Source organism: Hemiscyllium ocellatum, chromosome 6, assembly GCF_020745735.1.
Source record: "Hemiscyllium ocellatum isolate sHemOce1 chromosome 6, sHemOce1.pat.X.cur, whole genome shotgun sequence".
NCBI lineage: Eukaryota > Metazoa > Chordata > Chondrichthyes > Orectolobiformes > Hemiscylliidae > Hemiscyllium > Hemiscyllium ocellatum.
In genome coordinates, this window is record NC_083406.1 from 68,166,183 (window position 1) to 68,187,073 (window position 20,891).

A 20,891-nucleotide genomic window follows, 5' to 3' on the forward strand; every position below is an offset into this window, starting at 1 on the left:
TTTTAAGTAGTGTTCACCCATTCATGATTTTGCCCTCCCTTCAAATATTCAGCAGCAAGATTAGCCGTGATTTAACTCTGATATTATTCAGATGCGCAGGCAGCATGAAGTTGGCAAGATGTCAATGGGTACAAGGTAAATACACATTATAATCCCTGCATTCATTTTTGAAAGCTATTCAAATTAGCACCTTTGTTTTGTTTAGTATGCTGATAATGAGCAGCCCTCAAAATAGCTGCATTGATTTATTACTTCCTGGGCTGAACTTCATATCATTGACAAAAAAGTGCAAGTCATAAAATTACGTATAGGAGGAAACAAAAATTCTCTTTGGTACACAACATGGGACATTTATTAGACATAAATGTTAAGAAAACAGTTAATGAACACAAATGACAACAATCTGTTAAATTAAATAGTTATTAGATATTTGGGAGTGTGATTTTGTGTTGAAAGTTACACTGGAATTTCTTTTTCATTTTGTAGAGACCATTAAGTAGAAGAACTAATGGATGAAGATGACAAGGACAAGGCAAAGAGGTGAGATTTTATTAAGCCTTAGAAAAATATGAAAATAGACATTGCGTTTCAAGTTGTTTTGTTACAAATTTAAATTGTTTCATGCGTTGTTTACTCATTTCTTCTCCACTTGCTTTGCTGGTCTTGTGAAGTTCCTTTAGAAAATCTGTTTGAATGAGTGGCTTATGAGCATTGCAGTCTTTCCAAAGAAGAAATAGTACTTTTTTTTTTGCAAATTTATATGTTTACAAGATGTGGGCATTTAGACATCTAGGCCAGCATTTATTGCCTGTCTGTAATTGCACTCGATTAAGTGGGGGGTGATGGGGGTTGCTGCTTTGAACTGCTGCAGTCCACAGGGTACAAAGTAGATTCACAATATGATTAGGAAGGGATTTCCAAAACTTTGACACAGTGATAGTGAAAGAATGACAATACAGTTCAGGATGCTGTGTGGTTTCGAGGGAAGTTGTACACAGCTGGACTCACATGCAGATGCTGCCATTATCCTTCTAGGTAGTAGAGGCTGTGAATTGGGAAGGTGTATTTTACAGTAACAATTAGAAACAAATGACTTACATTTATTTAGCCCCTATCATCAGTTCAGGTTATTTCAATATACTTTAAATCCAATCCAGTACTTTTATTGAATTGTTGCCACTATTGTAGTGTAGGAAATATGGCAGCCAATCTGCACACAATCATCTCTAAATGAGATAATGACTGGATAAATTATTTTATTTGTTGAACGATAAATATGAACCTGAACAGAAAATTAACTTCCATGTTCTATTTAAAAGTGCTGTGTGGTGCGTTTTTTTGCATCTACCTGAGAAAAGCAGATGGAGCTTTGGTTTAAAGTCTTATCTGAAACATGACACCTCTGGTGATGCAGTACTCCCTTTATGTATTAGAGTTTTATGTTCAAATCTCTGAAGTAGGATGTGATCCTGTAGTATTCTGACCTAAAGCTAGAGTGCTATAATCTGAGCTAAGGCTGATTTATAACTTGGTTTATTAACTTCAACATCAGTGAGACACACAATCAGAGTGAGGGAGACTTCAATGGAGTAAGACTGAGACAAAGTGAGTCACTGGGAATTTGGGTCAAAGTGAGAATTCAGACAACAGTAAATGTCAAAATCAGAGTCAGTAGAATCAATAGCTTTTAAAGAAATTAAAATAGCCTTGCTAAAATAGCCTTGCAAGTGCTTGATAGTGGCAGTTATCCATCAAGCTGAAATGCCTTGCCTGAATTAGATGCTGATTACTGGAGCAGGAAATGAAGAAAAACAAATGATTCATCACAGCTCTCTAGAAAAGAAGTGCTTCTTTATAATGCACAAAGTAAAGGAGACTGCTCTTTGTTCTTCTGTTCTTATGAATTTGTCAGAGTGTGACTGAGATAGAGTGAGTAACTGGGAATTTGGATCAAAGTGAGAATTTAGGTAGTGTGAGAAAGAGACACCTTAATTAAAGTTAACTCCAAGAAGATGGGTATATGAATAGGAAGGTTTTGGAGGGATATAGGCCAGGTACTGGCAGGTGGGACTAGATTGGGTTGGGACATCTGGTCAACATGGACGGGTTGGATCAAATGGTCTTTTTCTGTGCTGTACATCTTTATGACTCTATGACTCTAAATAAAGTCTCTAGAGTGAGAGGAGAGAAGGAGAGGAAATAAGGAGCTGATTGAGATAGCTACTTGGACTGAGACCAATGACAGCATAGTGTCATGAGTGCTGTGAAAGCAGCTTTTTCATGAGTAGGTTTGGTCAGTATTTCCAATCTTTAAAGTGACAGTTGGGTATTTAGTCTTTGTTCTCAAGTCTCAACCTTCTTTATTTCTAAAAATAGCTTGTTAAGTTTTCATAGGAAGTCCATACTAATTCTAAAGCTAACAAATAGTTTTGTTTAGAATTCCAGGATAACAGGTCAGGATGGCTAAATAGAGTGCTCATTCTGCAGTGTGTGTGAAGTCATGTACACGTCATGTGTCCTAGACAAACACATCTGCAGGAAGTGTTACTGGTTTCACAAGTTTGTGCAGCAGTCACTACTGTATATCTATGGTGGGGAGGACTGTATTGGCAGAAAGGTGGGCACACTGAAGAATCAAACATACAGGAGGAGAGGGAATAGGTAATACCAGCCAGTCTAAGAAAATTGAGCATTTACTGCATGAATCTCCTGAACCTATTATGCTTTCTAATCAAAAATAGAAATTGTTAGCAAAACTTAGCAAGTCTATCAGCTTCTGTGAGAAGAAAGCAGAATTAACTTTCAGTTGGGTGACTCTTCATCAGAATGTTCGCTTTTTGTTTTATTTTGCACTTTCTAATCAGTTTTCCAATTTGGAAGCTGGTGAGTGATGATTCCTCAGGAGAATAAAGCCAGCTACAAACCCATGGCACCGCTGGAGACTCAGCTGTATAACAGAAGAGGAAAAAGAATGCAAGTACAATAATGAAAGGAGATTCCATAGTCAGGGGACTGGACAGGCATTTTTGTGACAGTCATAGTGACTCCAGGATGGTATGTTACCTTTTTGGTGCCAGGGTCAAGAATGTCATGGAACAGCTACACGACATGATGTGAGAGGAGGATTAGCCAGTGGTTATGGTTCACATTGACACCAACAATATAGGAAGATGGACAATGTCCTGATGACATATTTTGGGAAATTAGGAAGAAAGTTGCAACAGTTTTACTCAAAAGGAACCTTTGAAATTCTATACCACAGAGGGCTGAGGAATTTGAGGTTTTGGCAATTTTCTTTGTCTTTGAGTATGTTTAAGGTAAAGATTGATAGGTTTCTGATTACCTGTGGCATACAGGTTCATGGGGATGAATTTTGTTTAAAAACAACATTGATGCGTTCAATCAGCCATGATTATATTGAATGGCAAATATGTTCAAATAGCCTACTCCTTCCCTTATTTCCAAAGATTGAATGTACAAAGTAATTAATGACAAATTTCTTGAAAGGTGTTTGATATGTTATTGCATGGAACAGTGAAAGAACAGGGAAGTCTGATTTGAATACACAACCCAGTTTGAAGTGAGCATCAGTGCAGGCAAAATGAGACAAATGGATGCTGTTAGTGCCAACATTTCTATGTCGCTTTGTTCTTCATTTATTTCTATTGTATAAAAATATCACATTCTCTTCAGGTAAGAAGTTCAATGCACATCATTTCATTTCTTCACTTGATGATGCTTACCAGGGAAAGTAGTTCATGAAGATGGCCTGTAAACAGAAATTCTTGATAGCCCTCCATGATACCTGTTATTACTGGCAAATAAAGTATTTTGCAAAGTGCATATCTGTTCATCATAAACTATTGTAACAGTTCTTGATAGGCTTTTAAGAAAATCTAATTTTTGCTGGTAGTAGAACATAGAACGTTACAGCGCAGTACAGGCCCTTCAGCCCTCGATGTTGCCCCAACCTGTGAAAATAATCTGATGCCCATCTAACCTACACCGTTCCATTATTATCCATATGCATGTCCAATGCCCATTTAAATGCCCTTAACATCGGTGAGTCTACAACTGTTGCAGGCAGGCTGTTCCAAGCCTCTACTACTTTGAGTGAAGAAACTACCCTTCATATCTGCCCTAAATCTATCATCTTTCAATTTAAAATTGTCTTCTTATGTTAGCCTTCACCATCCAAGGAAAAAAGCTTCACTGTCCACCCTTTCTAACTCTGATTATCTTATATGCCTTGATTATGTCACCTCTCAATCTTCTCTCCAATGAAAAGAGCCTCAGTTCCCTCAGCCTTTCCTTGTAACACCTTCCTTCTATACCAGGCAACATTCTAGTAAATCTCCTCTGAACCCTTTCCAAAGCTTCTATATACTTCCTATATTGCGGTGACCAGAACTGTACACAATACTCCATGTGCAGCCTTACTAGTGTCTTGTACAGCTGCGGCATGACCTCGTGGCTCTGAAACTCAATCCCCCTACCAATAAATGCCAACACACTATATGCCTTCTTAACAACCCTGTCAACCTGGGTGGCAACTTCCAGGGATTTATGCACCTGATCTCTCTGTTCATCTATACTGCCAAGTATTTTACCGTTAGCCCAGTACTGTGAATTCTTGTTACTTCTTTCAGAGTGGACTACCTCACACTTTTCCGCATTAAACTCCATTTGCCACTTCTCAGTCCAGTTTTGCATCTTATCTATGTTCCTCTGTAACCCTAGTCAAGTCAGCTTGATTACAGTATCTTACCCCTTGCCAAAATCTATGAAGTTTCTCCAATATCTTGAAAAGGAAAGCATCACAATATAATACCTGCTCTTAAGCTACACCTCCATGGTTATGTCAGAAAAATAAGACCTGGTACAGCTGCTCCTCTGTATTTAGAATGTGTGTATGAATGAGAGAAGTGAGGATTTACCCTCCATTTATTCTCACCTTTGTATAGCAGATGTTATATAAATTTATATCCATTGAAGAACTTTGAGTTTGGTGGTTAAAAGTAATAAAGTATTCCTGTAACTAGGTATTTATTGCTGTAGTGTATTGTTTGTATTCTTCTAGTACTAAGGTTTAATTTCAGCAGGTTTAGCCTGCTGCCTGCTCTAATACAGAATCCTTTGTTAATTGATTAATTACTTGGGTATTTCAGTAATATTGTTATATCACTGCTGTGACGTCAGCATACATGAGAATTAAAACAAACTTACCTTTTTAGACATGTTTACACAGCTAATTAGAATGAAAAATACACTGCAGTCAGCACTGCACATTTTTGTGTCTGTGTTAGATTGAAACCTGGTACAAAGACATTCAATTTAGAGAGAAGATTCCTGTACTTGGACAGCAATGGGTACCTAAGATCATTCTGTTTAGGTGATGTAGAGGCACTTCCAAAACTGCACAAAGCAGACAGTAGCCATATTCAAATATGTTAACTTTTGTTTAGAATCCAGCTGAAAATTAATCTATCCTCAAAATAATAGATGTGGGGTTTGCTTTGATTTGGACAAATACGTCTACATGCAGCATGGTTAATGGCGTCTAAAATAGCTCATAGTGGCAATCTGTTTCCAACATGGATGGGATGATTCCTCCTAAAAGAACACACTAATTTTCCACAGTTAGCACATAAAAGAAAATATTGTCTGTATAGAGAAAATTATGCACGATCGTTTTACTGATAGAATGTAAAACTCAAAAAGTCACAGTTCTTGCCTTGGTTTTTATGGTTGAAACCAAGCGCTAGACCGATGACTGAATGCTATTTGGATTGCCTTCTATCTGTCACTGGAAGCAGATATCTCCAGTTCAGGGTGACATCAACATTTCAATGGACTTGTATGAGCAGGGGCTGGTCCTGTACTTTTTTCTTTAATGTATCTTTTATTCATATACCTTGTGTCCTATTTGATGTTGATTGTATTTTCTTATGTTTTAATTTAGGGCTTCACGTAATAAGTCTGAGAAAAAGAGACGTGATCAGTTTAATGTCCTCATCAAAGAACTCAGTGTCATGCTTCCAGGCAGTATCCGTAAGCTGGACAAGTCTACAGTGTTGCAGAAGACAATTGACTTTTTACAAAAACACAATGGTAAGATAAGCTGAGCTGAATACTTAACACATTTTAATACATTTTGAAGTCATCCCTTTTTTGTTAATTAATTGGGCACCATGTGTAATGTACACAATTTGTGGAGGTTACTGGGCCAGGTTGAATACTTGAACTGAATTGAATTAACTGGCCCCCATGAAGTGAAATCCTACCTGGGCTGAATGTCTAATTTCAACCCTGAATGATTGTTGTACACCTCTTATGAAAAGGCACTAGCAAAGGATTTCCAGCATGTTGTTTGAAGCAATAAGTATTTTTGTCTATTGACAAAAGCCTTAAGCAAAAGAAAATAATATATTTTTAAAAATGAAATTGGAGGGGAAAACATTGGCCTGGAGTTTCGTTTAGTCTACATTTTATTGGGTGCAGTTCCTATGATATGGCCGAGCTAGCACAAAAGATTTCAGAATTATAAATTGCATTCTGCACAAGTTGAGTTTCCACAGTTTTTGGGTTACTAGAGGGAAGGGTCTAATCACAAAACTGGTTATATCCCAGGATGAATTAGTCACCATCTGGAGTTTCTCTTAATTGCACTTGTTTACAGGCCTCCAGGTACTGGTCCATTAATAGATGCATTTTAAAGGCTTTGAATGATTTTAATTTGATAATATTTCTCTGGGACTGCTTGCTAAACCCCAATCAAACTTGAAAAGGGCTTTGTCTATTTTTAAATAATGTTTTTAATAATGTAAAATAAGGTTATATACAGGTGGTTGAAATGTTATTTTTGGTGATAAATCCAATTTCAACTGCCATTAATCAAAGCATTTGAAGTTACCAGTTTTTGAAAATATTTTCCGAAATACTTCTTCAGCATTGCAGTGAGGAAATAAAATTGAACAAATGAATTCAAATGGAAACCTAGGGAGTGGGAATGTGCCAGAATGACCAATTACATCCTTTGTGGAATGTGCCACATTGTGAATTTCAATCTATAAGTATAGTTGTTAGGCTTTTATATTAATTTAACATTTCCATTTTTTTTCTGTATCTAAATTTAATGGTTAGTTAACTCTTAAAGGAGTACAGTACTACAGTTTCTATTAATATAAGTAATTAGAAAGGGTATCATGAAATAGATTTAGATTTCAATTATAACTTGAGCACCCTGCATGACTCATTCAGTGAATGTTATGATCAAACAAGAAATGATGGACTGGTTACGTATCAGACCAAATGTGAAGAACTAGGAGGTAGTAGCTCTTTAATTGCATAGGCCACAGTTATCTACAAGACTGTGCATATTATTGTTGGTATGTTTTTATGTGGCAATGATAAAGTGGATATTTACTTTAAAAAAGATGAAGTCTAAAGTGCCTTAAAAAAATACATTTCTCTTTACTATGAGCCAAATCATTCTAGTAATGGCCATCACCATTAGCCACTATTCCTTTCTCCTTTCCTTGCTCAGGACCTCTGCATTTCTGGGAGAAAGTGAGCACTGCAGATGCTGGAAATCAGAGTTGAGACTGTGGTGCAGCCTGGAAAAGCGCAACAGATCAAGCAGCATCCAAGAAGTAGGAGAATTGATGTTTCGGGCATAAGCCCTTCACTTGGAATGGTGATGAAGGGCTTATATTTAAAACATCAATTTTCCTGTTCCTCGGATGTTGCCCCACTTGCTGTGCTTTTCCAGTACCACACTCTCAAGCCCTGCATTTCTAGCCCAGACCTCCAAACTGAGCCTCTCGGAGTGCAAACATACTTGTTCTGGGAATCTTCCAGAACGGGATGGGTATTGGAGGCCAAGTCATGTTTTCATTTTAAGGCATTAGCTGCTGTATTTGGGATTTAGAGATTTCAATGGCACATTGGCAAACTACAGAGAACAGATATGTGTCTAAAATAATTGGGTGAGGGAGGAGGATGGCAAGTTTATGAGGGGCTAAGGTGGCAAATTAGTTGGTGAGAGGGTACAATAAAGAGTGGATGAGGGGCTTGGTTGGTAGATAAGTGGGTGAAGGGCCACGGTGGAAGGTGAGAGGAGAAGGTGTAGAAGCAAATAATACACTAGGGCAACATTAATGTAATTGTTACCATAAAATACTAAAGCTGAACATATTACATTTTAGAAACTTCAGCACAGAAAGAGACAAGTATCATCCAACAAAACTGGAAACCTTCATTTTTGAGCAATGAGGAATTTACACAACTGATGTTAGAGGTAACTAAGGAAAATTTACTTCAAGAATAGTACTGTATTAACTTGCTTCATGTATTTCTAACTAAACATTTGATTGAAGTGCTTAAGAATGCTTTAATTACAAATTTATCATTGGTGTGAGAACCTCTCAAACCAATGAATGATACAAGTAAAAACTGAAAGAGCTGCTGATGCTGTAAATCAGAAACAAAAGCAGAGGTTGCTGGAAAAGCTCAGCAGGTCTGTCAGCATCTGTGAAGAGAAGTCAAAGTTAATGTTTCAGGTCTGATGACCCTTCCTCAGAACTGGGAAGGGTCACCAGACCTGAAATGTTAACTTTGGTTTCTTTTCCAGCAATCTCTGTTTTTGAACAGCACAAGTAAATTGTTGAGACCAGAAGAGATGTTTAGGATTTCTCATCTACCCTCTTTCGGCTGTCTGGATTCAAGCTGAAATTACTGCAATATCCCATCATTCAGAGGATTGATGTATGTTTGCATGACATTGTGCTGACTGCTGCAAAATATAATCTGACAACAACAGAATTGATTGTGCATATGATTTGGGGTAAGGCCATCAGTTTACAACATGTCAGATTAGACAATAATAAATTACCAATTGAATATCATTTTGTTGAATCTGCAATTTTGAAAGGTTTTGTTTAATAAGCTATTTCTTTACATTTTATGAATTGTATACTATCACTGTGGTCCTCAAGTCATATAAAGCTGAAGTTTCCTTTGGAGTTTTAGAACTTGACGTTGAAACCAAGTGGGAGTCCTGAACCTGTGGTTGCCAGCAATGTATCTGCCAATGCATCTTCCTGGAGTTAGTCTCCTAGTCTGCCTATGCATTCGCTGTCTTCTTAAGGACAGGGGGCTTTTGTTGCTGCAGTCCTAATTACAGGACAGCAGATCAGGAGCCACAACAACCCCACAAGGAGAAGTGGACATTGTCAAGACAGAACAGACATCACGAATGCACCTCAGTATGGAAGTGCTTTCAGAGCCATACATAAAATGCAAAAATGGTGAGGGCTGAAGTTGGTATGCTCCCTCTTTTCTGATATTCCCCCGACATTCCCCCTGCCACTCCACACAGAGCCAAGAGGGAACTCCTCACGATTAATAAAGTAGGCCTCAGATGCGGCTTTCCTAGCCATTGGTTCTGTCATTGGGGTATGGAGTCTCCAAGGCCCTCTTTATCACTCCACACAAGCGGCATTGATTGAACTGATGGCCTCCATGCAGCAAGATGCTGCTCCAGCATTGATAAAATACTGGCATCAAGGCAAAATTCAAGCTAATTGAGAGCTTAATCATTTAAATGCATTATTACTTCTTAGGTGTGGACTGTCCATCTCATTCCCTGCCCTACCCAGAAAAGATCTCTGATGGTGGAAATGTAAAAAGGACCTATCCCAAAAAGACTGTCCTTTATTTTCTGTGTACCTCACCCTCTACTCAACTTCTACCTAATTTCCCAATCTTTTCCAAACCCGACCCTCCAACCCCCTTGGGCTAAAAGAATGCAGCCTTATATTTAAGCACAGGGAGAAAGTGAGGACTGCAGATGCTGGAGGTCAGAGCTGAAAAATGTGTTGCTGGAAAAGCGCAGCAGGTCAGGCAGCATCCAAGGAGCAGGAGAATCAACGTTTCGGGCATAAGCCCTTCTTCAGGATTCCTGAAGAAGGGCTTATTCCCGAAATGTCAATTTTCCTGCTCCTTGGATGCTGCCTGATCTGCTGCACTTTTCCAGCAACACATTTTTCAGCTTATATTTATGCACAGTCTGATATGTTGGAACCCACTGATGGCTAATGTTATTATTCTATTCTTTCTAGGCATTAGATGGCTTCATCATAGCTGTAACAACAGATGGAAATATCATTTATGTTTCTGATAGCATTGCACCTCTCCTTGGACATTTACCTGTGAGTAAAGTAATATAAAACTAATAAGAATGTTTTAACTCAGGTGATTTTAATGAAACATATATGATTCTGAGGGGGCTTGACAGATTAGAGGCTGAGAGGGAAGTCCCCCTCATGGAAGAATCCAGAACTGGGAGGTGAGGGAAGGGGTGGGGTTCAAAATAAGGGGTCTACCATTTAAGGTTGAGGTGAGGACAAATTTTATTAATGGTTCAACCATCTTTATCCAATACCTCCCTCCGGTAAGTTAAACCTACCCAGTCAAAGTTAAAATCACGCAACACCAGGTTATAGTCCAACAGATTTATTCAGAATCATTATCTTTCGGAGTGCTGCTGCTTCATCAGGTGGTTGTGGAGTAGAACATCGTAGAATACAGATTTCATAGCAAAAGTTTACAGTGTGATGTAGCTGAAATTATATAAAAAGAAAAAGACCCAGATTGTTTGTTAAGTCTAATGTTTAGAATGGGAATGTTGATTTCAGTTCTTTCATATGTAAATTCCAGAACTTTCTTCAAGTTAAGTTCTCAAGTGAACTTTAACAATCGGTGCCATGTTGGCCCAAATAATGCATTGAAGATGTGAAGTGCCCTGTGTGTGGCTGTTCAGTTCTGGAACTTACATACAGAAGAACTGAAACCAACATGCCCATTCTAAAGATGAGAGACTTAACAAACAATCCAGGTCTTTTTAGATATATTATTTTAGTTACATCACACTGTAAACTTTTGCTATAAATTCTGTGTCCTACGACCTTATCCTCCACAACCACCTGATGAAGGAGCATGCTCTGAAAGTTACTGCTTCCAAATAAACTTGTTGGACTATAACCTGATGTTGTGTGATTTTTAACTTTGTACTCCCCAGTCCAACATTGGCACCTCCAAATCCTGACTACCCAGTCAAATTCGCCATCAACTTAACACCTCAACTAAGAAATTTCCAATTATTAGAAGAACTTACTCAGCTTTAACCATATCATGTACAATCAAAGAGATTCATAACAAGTCTTTTCTACTTTAAATTTATGCACAAAGTTTAAATCCACTTTAAAAAACAATTGCATTTCTACTCCGATTTAAAGAAAACTGTATTCATAATCCCATATAGTTTCTTTAGATGTCTTTGTCTCAACTTTTCAAAAGGGGAAATTCTATTAGAACACAACTCTTTCATATCTTAAGATGGCTACTCTGTGTGTATGTGTGTTGCCTCATAATTGTCTCTGTGACTGGGTAAATAGGCTTTCATTGTTTGTTATTTGTCCACATAATAAGTAATTTAATTTTGCTTACACTGTTTCTTTCATAAATTCTTATGGATCAATGAGTCATCTCTTCTGGCTTCTGTCACAGATGCTTGGCTAGCCTCCAAAGTCCCTAAAAGTCCCATGTTTTTCAACATTTCTTTTACTCATTTCTTGGCACTTATTCAAATGCTGCGTATAATGCATTCTGTTTGTAATAATTTCTATTAACTTAATTAACAACTTAATTTTTGTCATTGAATTGGTCAATTCCTTTACATTTTCTTCCTTTAAGTGAACTATATTGTAATTCTGTCCCCCATTGAGCAGTGGAGGCTGGGTCATTGAGCTATATTCAAGGCCAAGCCAGATAGATAGTTTGATTGACAGGGGATTGAAAGGATTTGGGGATAGAAAGGAAAATGGTATCTAGTGCCTCAATCTGACCAGCCATGGTCTTTATGGATGGTGGAGGACAGTCAAGGACCTAATCTTTCTAGCAATTTGTATGTTCATTAAACAGACACTAAAGTAATTCAAAATTCAAATGTTGCAATGTTCATTTTAAAATACACCAGCTTGATAATTTAAGAGAACAAAATATGAAAATGTGTCATTTTTATTTTTGTATCAGATTTTAAGTGCAGAAATGATATCGCAACATGTGTTTCTCAGTTTACCAAGGATCCCTTCTCAGAATTCAGAGCATATATGTAATTCTTATTGCTTAGAAGTTTGCAAGATCATTATTGATAAGTAATGCAAAATAAACAAATTCAGAGCAATCTTAACAAATACACGTAATGCCTTTCTAATAAAGATTTGGGCAAACATCCTGCTGGTTTCTGTTTGCTTTTATAAACTAATTTCAAATTTGTGCGCTTGCTTTCAAAATTGAACATAGTAGAGACTGGTGATATACACTCTCATACGCTCATACATACACTCACAGGCACACATGCACCCACTCACAGATTTATATCCCTTTACATTCAAACCACCCCCCCACACACACACACACCCATACACCCACCCACCCACATAATTTGTGGGGTGAATTTGTACTTGCAAAATTACATCTTGTTTTACTGAAAAACTGTATGAATCCATGTAAGATTCTGTAAATCTATGTTTTAGATTAGAATCAGTCTGACCATTGTGACACAGACACAGTCTCACACAGGGCACCTCACACCTTCAATGCATTATCAGGGCTGACATGACACCAATTATTAAAGGTCACTTGAGAATATAACTTTAAAAAAGTACTGCGATTTACATATGAAAGAACTGAAACCAACATGTTCAGTACAAAAGATGAGAGGCTTAACACATAATCCATGTCTTTTTCAGATATATAATTTCACTTGCATCACACTGTAAACTTCTACTATAAATTCTGTGCCTTACGATCTTATATTCCACAACCACCTGATGAAAGAGCAGCGGTCCAAAAGCTAGTGCTTCCAAATAAACCTGTTGGACTATAAGCTGGTGTTGTGTGATTTTTAAACTTTGTACACCCCAGTCCAACACCGGCATGTTATCATACTTCTCAAACTCTACATCTAGGAATAAAGGAACATAAGGAGCAGGTGTTGGCCATTCAGCTCCTTGAGGTGGTAGTGGAGGGCTCCACTACCACCTGATGAAGGAGCGACACTCCGAAAGCTAGTGTGCTTCCAATTAAACCTGTTGGACCATAACCTAGTGTTGTGTGATTTTTAACTTTGTACACCCCAGTCCAACACCGGCATCTCCAAATCATGACTATACAGATATACATAGAGGACTGTCACGGAGTTAAAGACCCTTACTTAGAGATAAGGAACAAGAAGCCTCAGGCACAGTTATGTGCAGACAACCACAGCCCATGATAACCTATCTTAATGTGCAGATTCCAGTTTTGACTTAAAGCATAAGATAAAACAAGGTGGTAGTGAGGATAAGAGCCAGGATCTGAAGTTAAAACAGACTCCAAGGAACACAGCTGAAGAGGGAAAATTAAAAGGCAGAAAAAGAACCTCAGAGGACTTTGAATATGGGGCAGGAAGTTTCCAAAGGACAGGGAAAAGAAATTTGGATGACTGCAAAGAGAAGCTAGAAACTATAATACTGGGTAGAATCAAACCATAGAATCAGAAAACATCAACAGTAAGAAGGGAAACTAGCGTACTCACCCAGATCAGGCAGGTACAATAATTCATGGGGATTGCAACTCTCATACACACTTGACCATTATCTCAAACATTTGATAACCAGGAAGTCCCAAATGACACCAGACAAAGGATCTGGGAAAAAAGACAGCTTCAGTGCTATAGAACAGCTTCAGACTTACATGCGCTTTCAGGTCAGCACAGTTTTATATGTCATAGCTTCAACAGCAGATGTTCTGGTAACACAAAACATGAAAAAGTATGACAGATTATGATGCATTGATTGAAGCATCTTACACACAATTAGTATTAGTGCAATGGAAAGGGATGATGTAAATTCAGGAAAACAGATGTAGAAGCGGTTTGGATAGAGGTGAGAAATGATAAAGACAAATCACTTGAGGGAAGAGTGTGCAAATCCCCGAACAGAAACCATACAGTATATGTATATGAAGAAACAATGGAAGCTTGTCAAAAAGACACATTAGGCAAAAGGGAGGACTGCAGATGCTGGAAATCAGAGTCTAGATTAGAATGGTGCTGGAAAAGCACAGTAGGTCAGGCAGCATCCGAGGAGTAGGAAAATTGACGTTTCGGGCAAAAGCCGATTTTCCTACTCCTCAGGTGCTGCCTGACCTGCTGTGCTTTTCTAGCACCACTCTAATCCAGAAAGACGCAGTAGTAATTATGCAGGATTTTAATCTACATGCTTGCTGCCAATTTGTATGCTTGTATACTTAACTCCAATAGACATTTATGGTATAATGTGCAAGATTTAATCAGCAATTTTACCATTTCAGAAAAACAGTAGAAGCCTTTTTACTGGGCTTATATCATCTAGGAAAATGTTATGGGCACAGAGCTTGGAGGATGAATCAGTTGGAGACAGTGCAGTAGCCAGTATGAGAATTGAGAATTTATGAGATGTTCCTCAATCCTAGGAGAACTTAATGTTGGAACAGGAATCCAGTTCAATACACTGACAGAAATCAGGTCCATAATTAGTCAGTACTTGGGAAGACATTTGGGATTCTTCTGACGCAATGTAATGGAAAGGCACAAATGCAACTTTGTTACCCTCCCAGCAGCCTTCCAAAATATCAAAAGAAAAGAAATCATTGGGATTGACTACATGAGATTGTATAAGAAGTGACTCCAAAAAAAATCTCAATGTCAGCTAAAGAACAACTGAGGAGCTGAGTGCTAAACCTGTAGCCAGTTGTAATTCAATAACATTGAACATTAATAGCATCTCCATCACTTCAAAAATAAAGGAAGGGTCTTACAAAAGGAAACTTTCCAGAGAAATGAAAATCATACAAGAATAAGAAGTTTTAAATTTGCAAAGCAAAATGTGAAGACAGTATTTCTAAGGGATATCAAGAAGAACAGATTCTGGACTATCCCTGAAGGTATAAGGATTCAAACAAGTAGTGAAATTTGGCACAGGAATAATTTGTTAATGCTGACAGACAGCTTGCTTTGAACTCTGTGAAAGTCAGACCAGCTAACATAAAACTCCATGGCCCAGGAGGCACAGCTTTTCATGTGCATGGGCAAATCACCTCTAAGATTAGTCACAGAGAACAATGTGTCACTGAAATACTAAATATAATGTGGAATCAGAATACATGGATTCATCTAGGTCACTTATAGAAAGTAGTTACAATAACTCATAATGAAAATGGGAGAGAATTTCAGGAAAAGTTTCCAAAACTTTTCAAAGCTTTAAACAAACTGAAGTGGGTGTAACAAGTTACTCAGCTAAAAGGTGCTAAACCGATCTGCATTTACATTCCCAGGAAAATTCCTCATCCTTTGGTGGGAAAAGTAAAATCTCAGTTAGACAGATTGAAAGTAGTCAGACAGGAGGCTGGAAGAACACAGCAAGGCAGGCAGCATCAGGAGATGGAAAAGTTGATGTTTCGGGTATAACGTTTCGTTAGGACTCCTGATTGAAAGTAGAGCCGTAATGTCAGAGACGGAGCCAACACAGTGGTGCACAGAGTCAGTAACTGTACCAAAGAGAAGTGGAGAACTCACTCTGTTAAATTAATGGAGGCAGAAGGGCAGTCCATTCTATTTCATTCGTCAATGCTGATTTAGCAAAATTGGCAAGAAGGAAGTTATTCTCAGAAATGGATGCTACAGGAGGTGCTGGCAGATATCGTTAGACCAAGGTTGTTGATTGCATTTATTACACCATTTGGGTGATATTAATTCAAACCATCTGTATTTGGTTATGTTTGTTCTCAATGACTACAAAGCGAATGACTTCATTAAAATTCCAACAAGACTATAGGAAAGGTTAGCAATGGGTTTGTTTCATTTTAGAGGAAAGATGTATTTAGTTCTCATTGACTATTAGTCAAAATGGATTGAAGTCATAGAACTTAATTCCACTACAACAGACTCAGTGATTGTAGCTCTAAAAAAGGTCTTTGAGATGCAATTTCCTTCACTGTGGACCTCAATTCATTAATAAAAGTTTAAGCAAGCTCACTTTGGAGGCAGCCATCAGCAAATTGAAAAGATGTCCACTCCATTATCAGTCAAACAGAGAGGCTAATAGAGCCATCAAATAGTCATTAATGTATAAGAATCCTGACTGGAAATGAGCTCTGTCCTGTTACAGAACGATGCCATTGAATAATGAATACCCACAAGTGGACTTGTTAAAGGGAAGAAAGTTAAAAACAGATTCACCAGTTTTAAAACAAAATCTCTCAACACCAAGGGAGGGCAAAACAATTCGAGAAAAGCCACAGCAAAAAGCAACAGATGGTGCTACTTGATTTTGTCAACCTTAAAGCCAGACTGGGAGTCTAGTTAAGGGAGAGGAGGTCAGAATCTACTATTAACAGACAAACAGATCAAACTAGATGCTGTATCATCAGAATGCCTGTAGAGGATGTGGGATAGCCATCCTACACTACATCAGACAGAACTCAGAATGATACAGCCACTCCAGACAGGCACAACACGGTCACCCAAGTGCTGAACTAAGTGAAGGTAAACTAGTGAACTAGTGTAGATAATGAAAGAGAAATTTAGGGGATGATGTGGTACAGTGCAATGTATATGAATCATGATAATATAACTGATCACATGACTCTGAATCAGTAAGGGAGAAGACTAGGGGAAAGACACTAGTCTGGAATAAGCATGTGAAGACGCTAATGGACTAGTCTCAAGAGCTGTATTTGAAAACTTACTATGCCATATGTAAATAAAGGAATGTTATTTACATATGGAGCTGAAGAGCCTTACTCAACAATAGGGATCAACAGCCTCAGGAACAGTGTTTGTGCTCACACCCACAGCCCAAATTACTCCAGGCTGGAATCTCCTCCAACAATTGCCTGTGCATTGATTTTTCAGTTACACATAACAGAATTTTAATATTCTAATCTGAAGACAACTGTAAAATATGTGTAAATGTGATCCCACCATTTATTTTCTCAAAGCGTCCAAAAGTTTTTCAAGCTGTGCTTTATGTTTCTGATCACTGCTCTTCTATAAATGTTTCATTTTTATCCTTCATACGATTGCTGTCAATGTATTGGCTAATAAATTATAAAGCTCTACCTGATTATGAAAAATATTTCAAATTTTCCTGATCTTGGATTTAACATTGCCATTTTCAAACCGTCAAACTTAGATATTCAGCACCATTCCACTTTCAATAAGCAAAGACATCAAGCTATCATAACAGAGTTTTCAGGATGATTTTTTAACTAACAGTATTATTATATCAAAACTGACTGTGTCTTTTCTTGTCTTTCTTCTAGTCTGATGTTATCGATCAGAATTTATTAAACTTCCTCCCTGAACAGGAGCATGAAGAAATATTTAAACTGCTGTCCTCTCACACATTAGTGACAGATGCTGTTTTGCCAGACTATTTAAACTGTGAGTTTCCTTGTACCTAAAAGATTGTGTAACCTGTTATTTTAGTATTTTAATCCCTTCAATGTGAGTGTATAGCATTTCGTAAATTAAACCTCAAGCTGTACTGGAAATAAAGAAGGATGTTGAGAATGCTCATAAAGGTTATATTTAAAAAGATTAATATTCCATATGGCTGAAGATGTCACTGAAGTAGAACAAGAAAGATTATGAAGAAACATGAAGATGAAAACATTGAAATCCATTTATTGGGGTCCAGATATAAAGTGCTATTTGTCAAAAATGATATGACCATTCTAGATTAGTTTCAGAATGTTGGAAATGAGAATATGAGAGTAACTTTTTATGGTGTGAGAATAATACATAAGATGCCAACATCAGTAGAGGAAAAATAATCTATAAGGATAGTATTCAAGAAATGAAAGAAAATGCCTCAATAGTAAATGGATGAGAAGTAAAATTCTCAACCCAGAGTTAAGTACCAAATTTACATACTGCTAAATCAGAACCAGCAAAGTGCCTAAGGGCTGGTTTGATGAAATTGCAGACAGGATCGTATTGCTGCTGCCAGGAGACAAATGCAATGGTTTCAGCTTTGTTGAATTTGAGCTGAAAGGCTTTAATCCCAGTCAGCACTTAACTTTTTTTATAGGATTGCTCAGGAATAGCCCTGGCATAGTCAAGTGACCACAGGCCCAGAATTGGACATTCTAAATTAACCCATAGCTGGAGAAATTGGGCCTGACAGCAAATTGGCCAAACTAAATAGCAGCCAGCAGCTATCGGCTACAGAGAACAGTGGAAACTAAGATCAAAGAGTTTTCAAAGTTTGGAGAAGATCCAGTTACAACCAGCCCAATGGTTGTGTCTTGAAATATCTATCAGACTTTTTGGCACCTTGACTTCCAGCCAGTGTCTGAGAATGTGCACTTTATACCTCCCCCACATAGCAACAGTGAAGGATGTTAATGGAACCCATTAGACGCTTTGAATCCCACTCATGATCCCATTGGCCAAAGGCCACAAAATATTCAGGAAGGTCAAGGGCATGGGTATAAAAATACACAACTAGAAGCCACCTCCTTGGCAAAGACTCACAGCAAGATTCTTGGTAGAAGATGGTGTGGCAACTGGAGAAGACATGGGAGAAAATCCACACTGACCTGAGAGACCCACCTTCATCGAAGAGAGTTAGCCCTATTTCGGAGAGGATTCCAATGGCCCAGCCCAAACACGTGGATTGTTGTGGACTGTATTGTTTCTTAGACAGATGGAGCTAGATAGAGTCAACATTGTGGGGATTTGCTCACTTGGTGTTTTTAATAAGAAATATTTTGTCTATAAAATTCTGAATTGAACTATAAACTATATGAGTCCTTTTGTTCACATCACCAACAAGAACGCTTGAGTAAAGTGGTTTTAATACATAAATTGATCCAAGTGTCCAAAGTACAAACAAGAATGGATTTGACAGCAGTGCAGAATGTTAGAATTGAGTGTCACAAGTACATATATTGAATTCAGCCTTTGTGTTTGTTGATTGTGACCTAAATTGATAACATATAAATGATGAACACAGGGTACCCTATGTTAGAGAATTATGGAATCACTGAAAGTGTCTGAGGATATAGAGGGTGAAGCAGAAAACCTTCAGGCCTAATATTCCTTTGTCTGCTGCCAAGGGAGCACTCAGTTCCCAGAGAGTGAGAGAAGGATTGGAAGACAGAGTCCTATTGTGTGTGTTTCCCAACCTGATAGAATTCCAGGGCTTCCACAAAGAATTGAGTTTGGATTCATACCTACAATCATACCGAAGTAAGAGTGGGTGATCCTGTACCCTAAGCCTGTTTATTATGCTTCTTTATCAGGGTTTGTACTCTATCATGACACCCCAAGCAGCTGACAGGACAATCATTACTGGACCCATCTCAGCTGGCAGCTGTTTGAAGGGTAAAGGCAGCAAGCTCAACAGGACAAAACAAATGAATGGCTAAGTGTGTTTCTTAACTACCCAATTGTTTTTCAGACTAGGCATCTGCTGGCTTCTGAGTATCAGTCATGACCCAATTGTACCACAGTTGTCACTGAGTCAGAGATTGTACCTTCATGTTCTACTCCAAATGTTACAGATTAACATTTCAATGTGGGATGAAATTAATACTATTATGCCAAATATTTATTGCAATTATTAAAATACAGTTTCACATCTTGATAACAGCTTCGCATCTTGTTTAGATCCCCCCCACCCCATTCTATGTTTTTTACATGTCCGCCTTTTACTGCAGAATCTAGAATCATGCGGCTGCCATTTTCCCATACTGAGAAATGGTGGAAAAGGCAAATAATTAGGTGGGCTAGCATCAGGAAGATGTCCACCCACTTCCAACCACCTCAGAAATTAATGCCTTGGCAGAAAGACCAATGATTGGCCAAATAAAAGCCTCATCCAAATATCGGTCTGATGTGCTGTGTTCTTGGCAGGCCGGAAATGTGGCAGCCCTCCTGACTGCTAAAACAAAACAGCCTGTCTGCCAGGTTCCAGGGCAGGACTCCAATCTGGGAGGGAGTGAGAAGCATGGATTCGGGTGGAAGTGGATGGCCACTGAAAGCCATCTACCTGCCCTTGCCTCTGACCTGCAACTCCCCTCTCTCCATGATTCCTATTCTGAAATTCCCATTCCTGGAAAGTATCTTTCCTTACCAGTTGTTCCAGCAATTCAGTCTAACTGTGCAGACAGTAGGCTTGGCCTCTGCTTGGAGTTGCTGTAAGTCCCTGATTGGTGAAGAGCTGGGTGATTACTTAAATATATGATAGGTGTCTCATTTGGAAGGCTACCTCATTATTGATGGTCGGAGTATCCCATTCGTAATGAGCCTATCTCTACACTGTAATTTAAAATTGGAAAAACCCAACTGCGGTAGGAGGCATTTCAGCTTGTTATGTCAATTGTGACTTTCTGAGGGCGCAATACACCTGACTCTGTGCTCTATGGTCTTTTCCCTGGAATGCACACTAAGACAAATATTGACTGTGCCCAGAGGACAAACAACTTGGTGAAAGATGCTGTTTGGTCTGCCCAAAACATGTTGGTCTTCCAATGCAAAGCATTGGCCTCGACTGAGTGTTGCAGACTGGCACATTCCAAGATCCAGGACTATGTGTTGAGGGAGGCACGGAAGCCTGGGGCAGCTGCTGGCAAAGTGCAGTGGGGAAAGACCATGGCCTACGGACATTCTGCCAAAGTACAATAGGGATCTGTTCAGTTCTCAGATAAACACACACACACACTCATTGCCTCAACTGTATGTAATTAGTGTCCTGCATGAATAGAAAATGCGTTTGTTTTTTGCAAATGCAGGGAATGTC

The 20,891-nt window shown here is 38.4% G+C and overlaps 1 protein-coding gene across 1 annotated transcript in view; it reads left to right on the forward strand.

The window, feature by feature from the left end:
* The first annotated feature begins 496 nt into the window (after positions 1-496).
* Positions 497-20,891, forward strand: part of LOC132816732 (neuronal PAS domain-containing protein 2-like) — a 78,603-nt gene continuing 58,208 nt past the window's right edge. Inside the window, exons 1-5 of the mRNA XM_060826636.1 lie at positions 497-540; positions 5,963-6,111; positions 8,208-8,299; positions 10,122-10,211; positions 17,407-17,527. Of these exons, the coding sequence (XP_060682619.1) occupies positions 509-540; positions 5,963-6,111; positions 8,208-8,299; positions 10,122-10,211; positions 17,407-17,527 (484 nt within the window). The 5' untranslated portion in view covers positions 497-508. The remainder of the gene's footprint in view (positions 541-5,962; positions 6,112-8,207; positions 8,300-10,121; positions 10,212-17,406; positions 17,528-20,891) is intronic.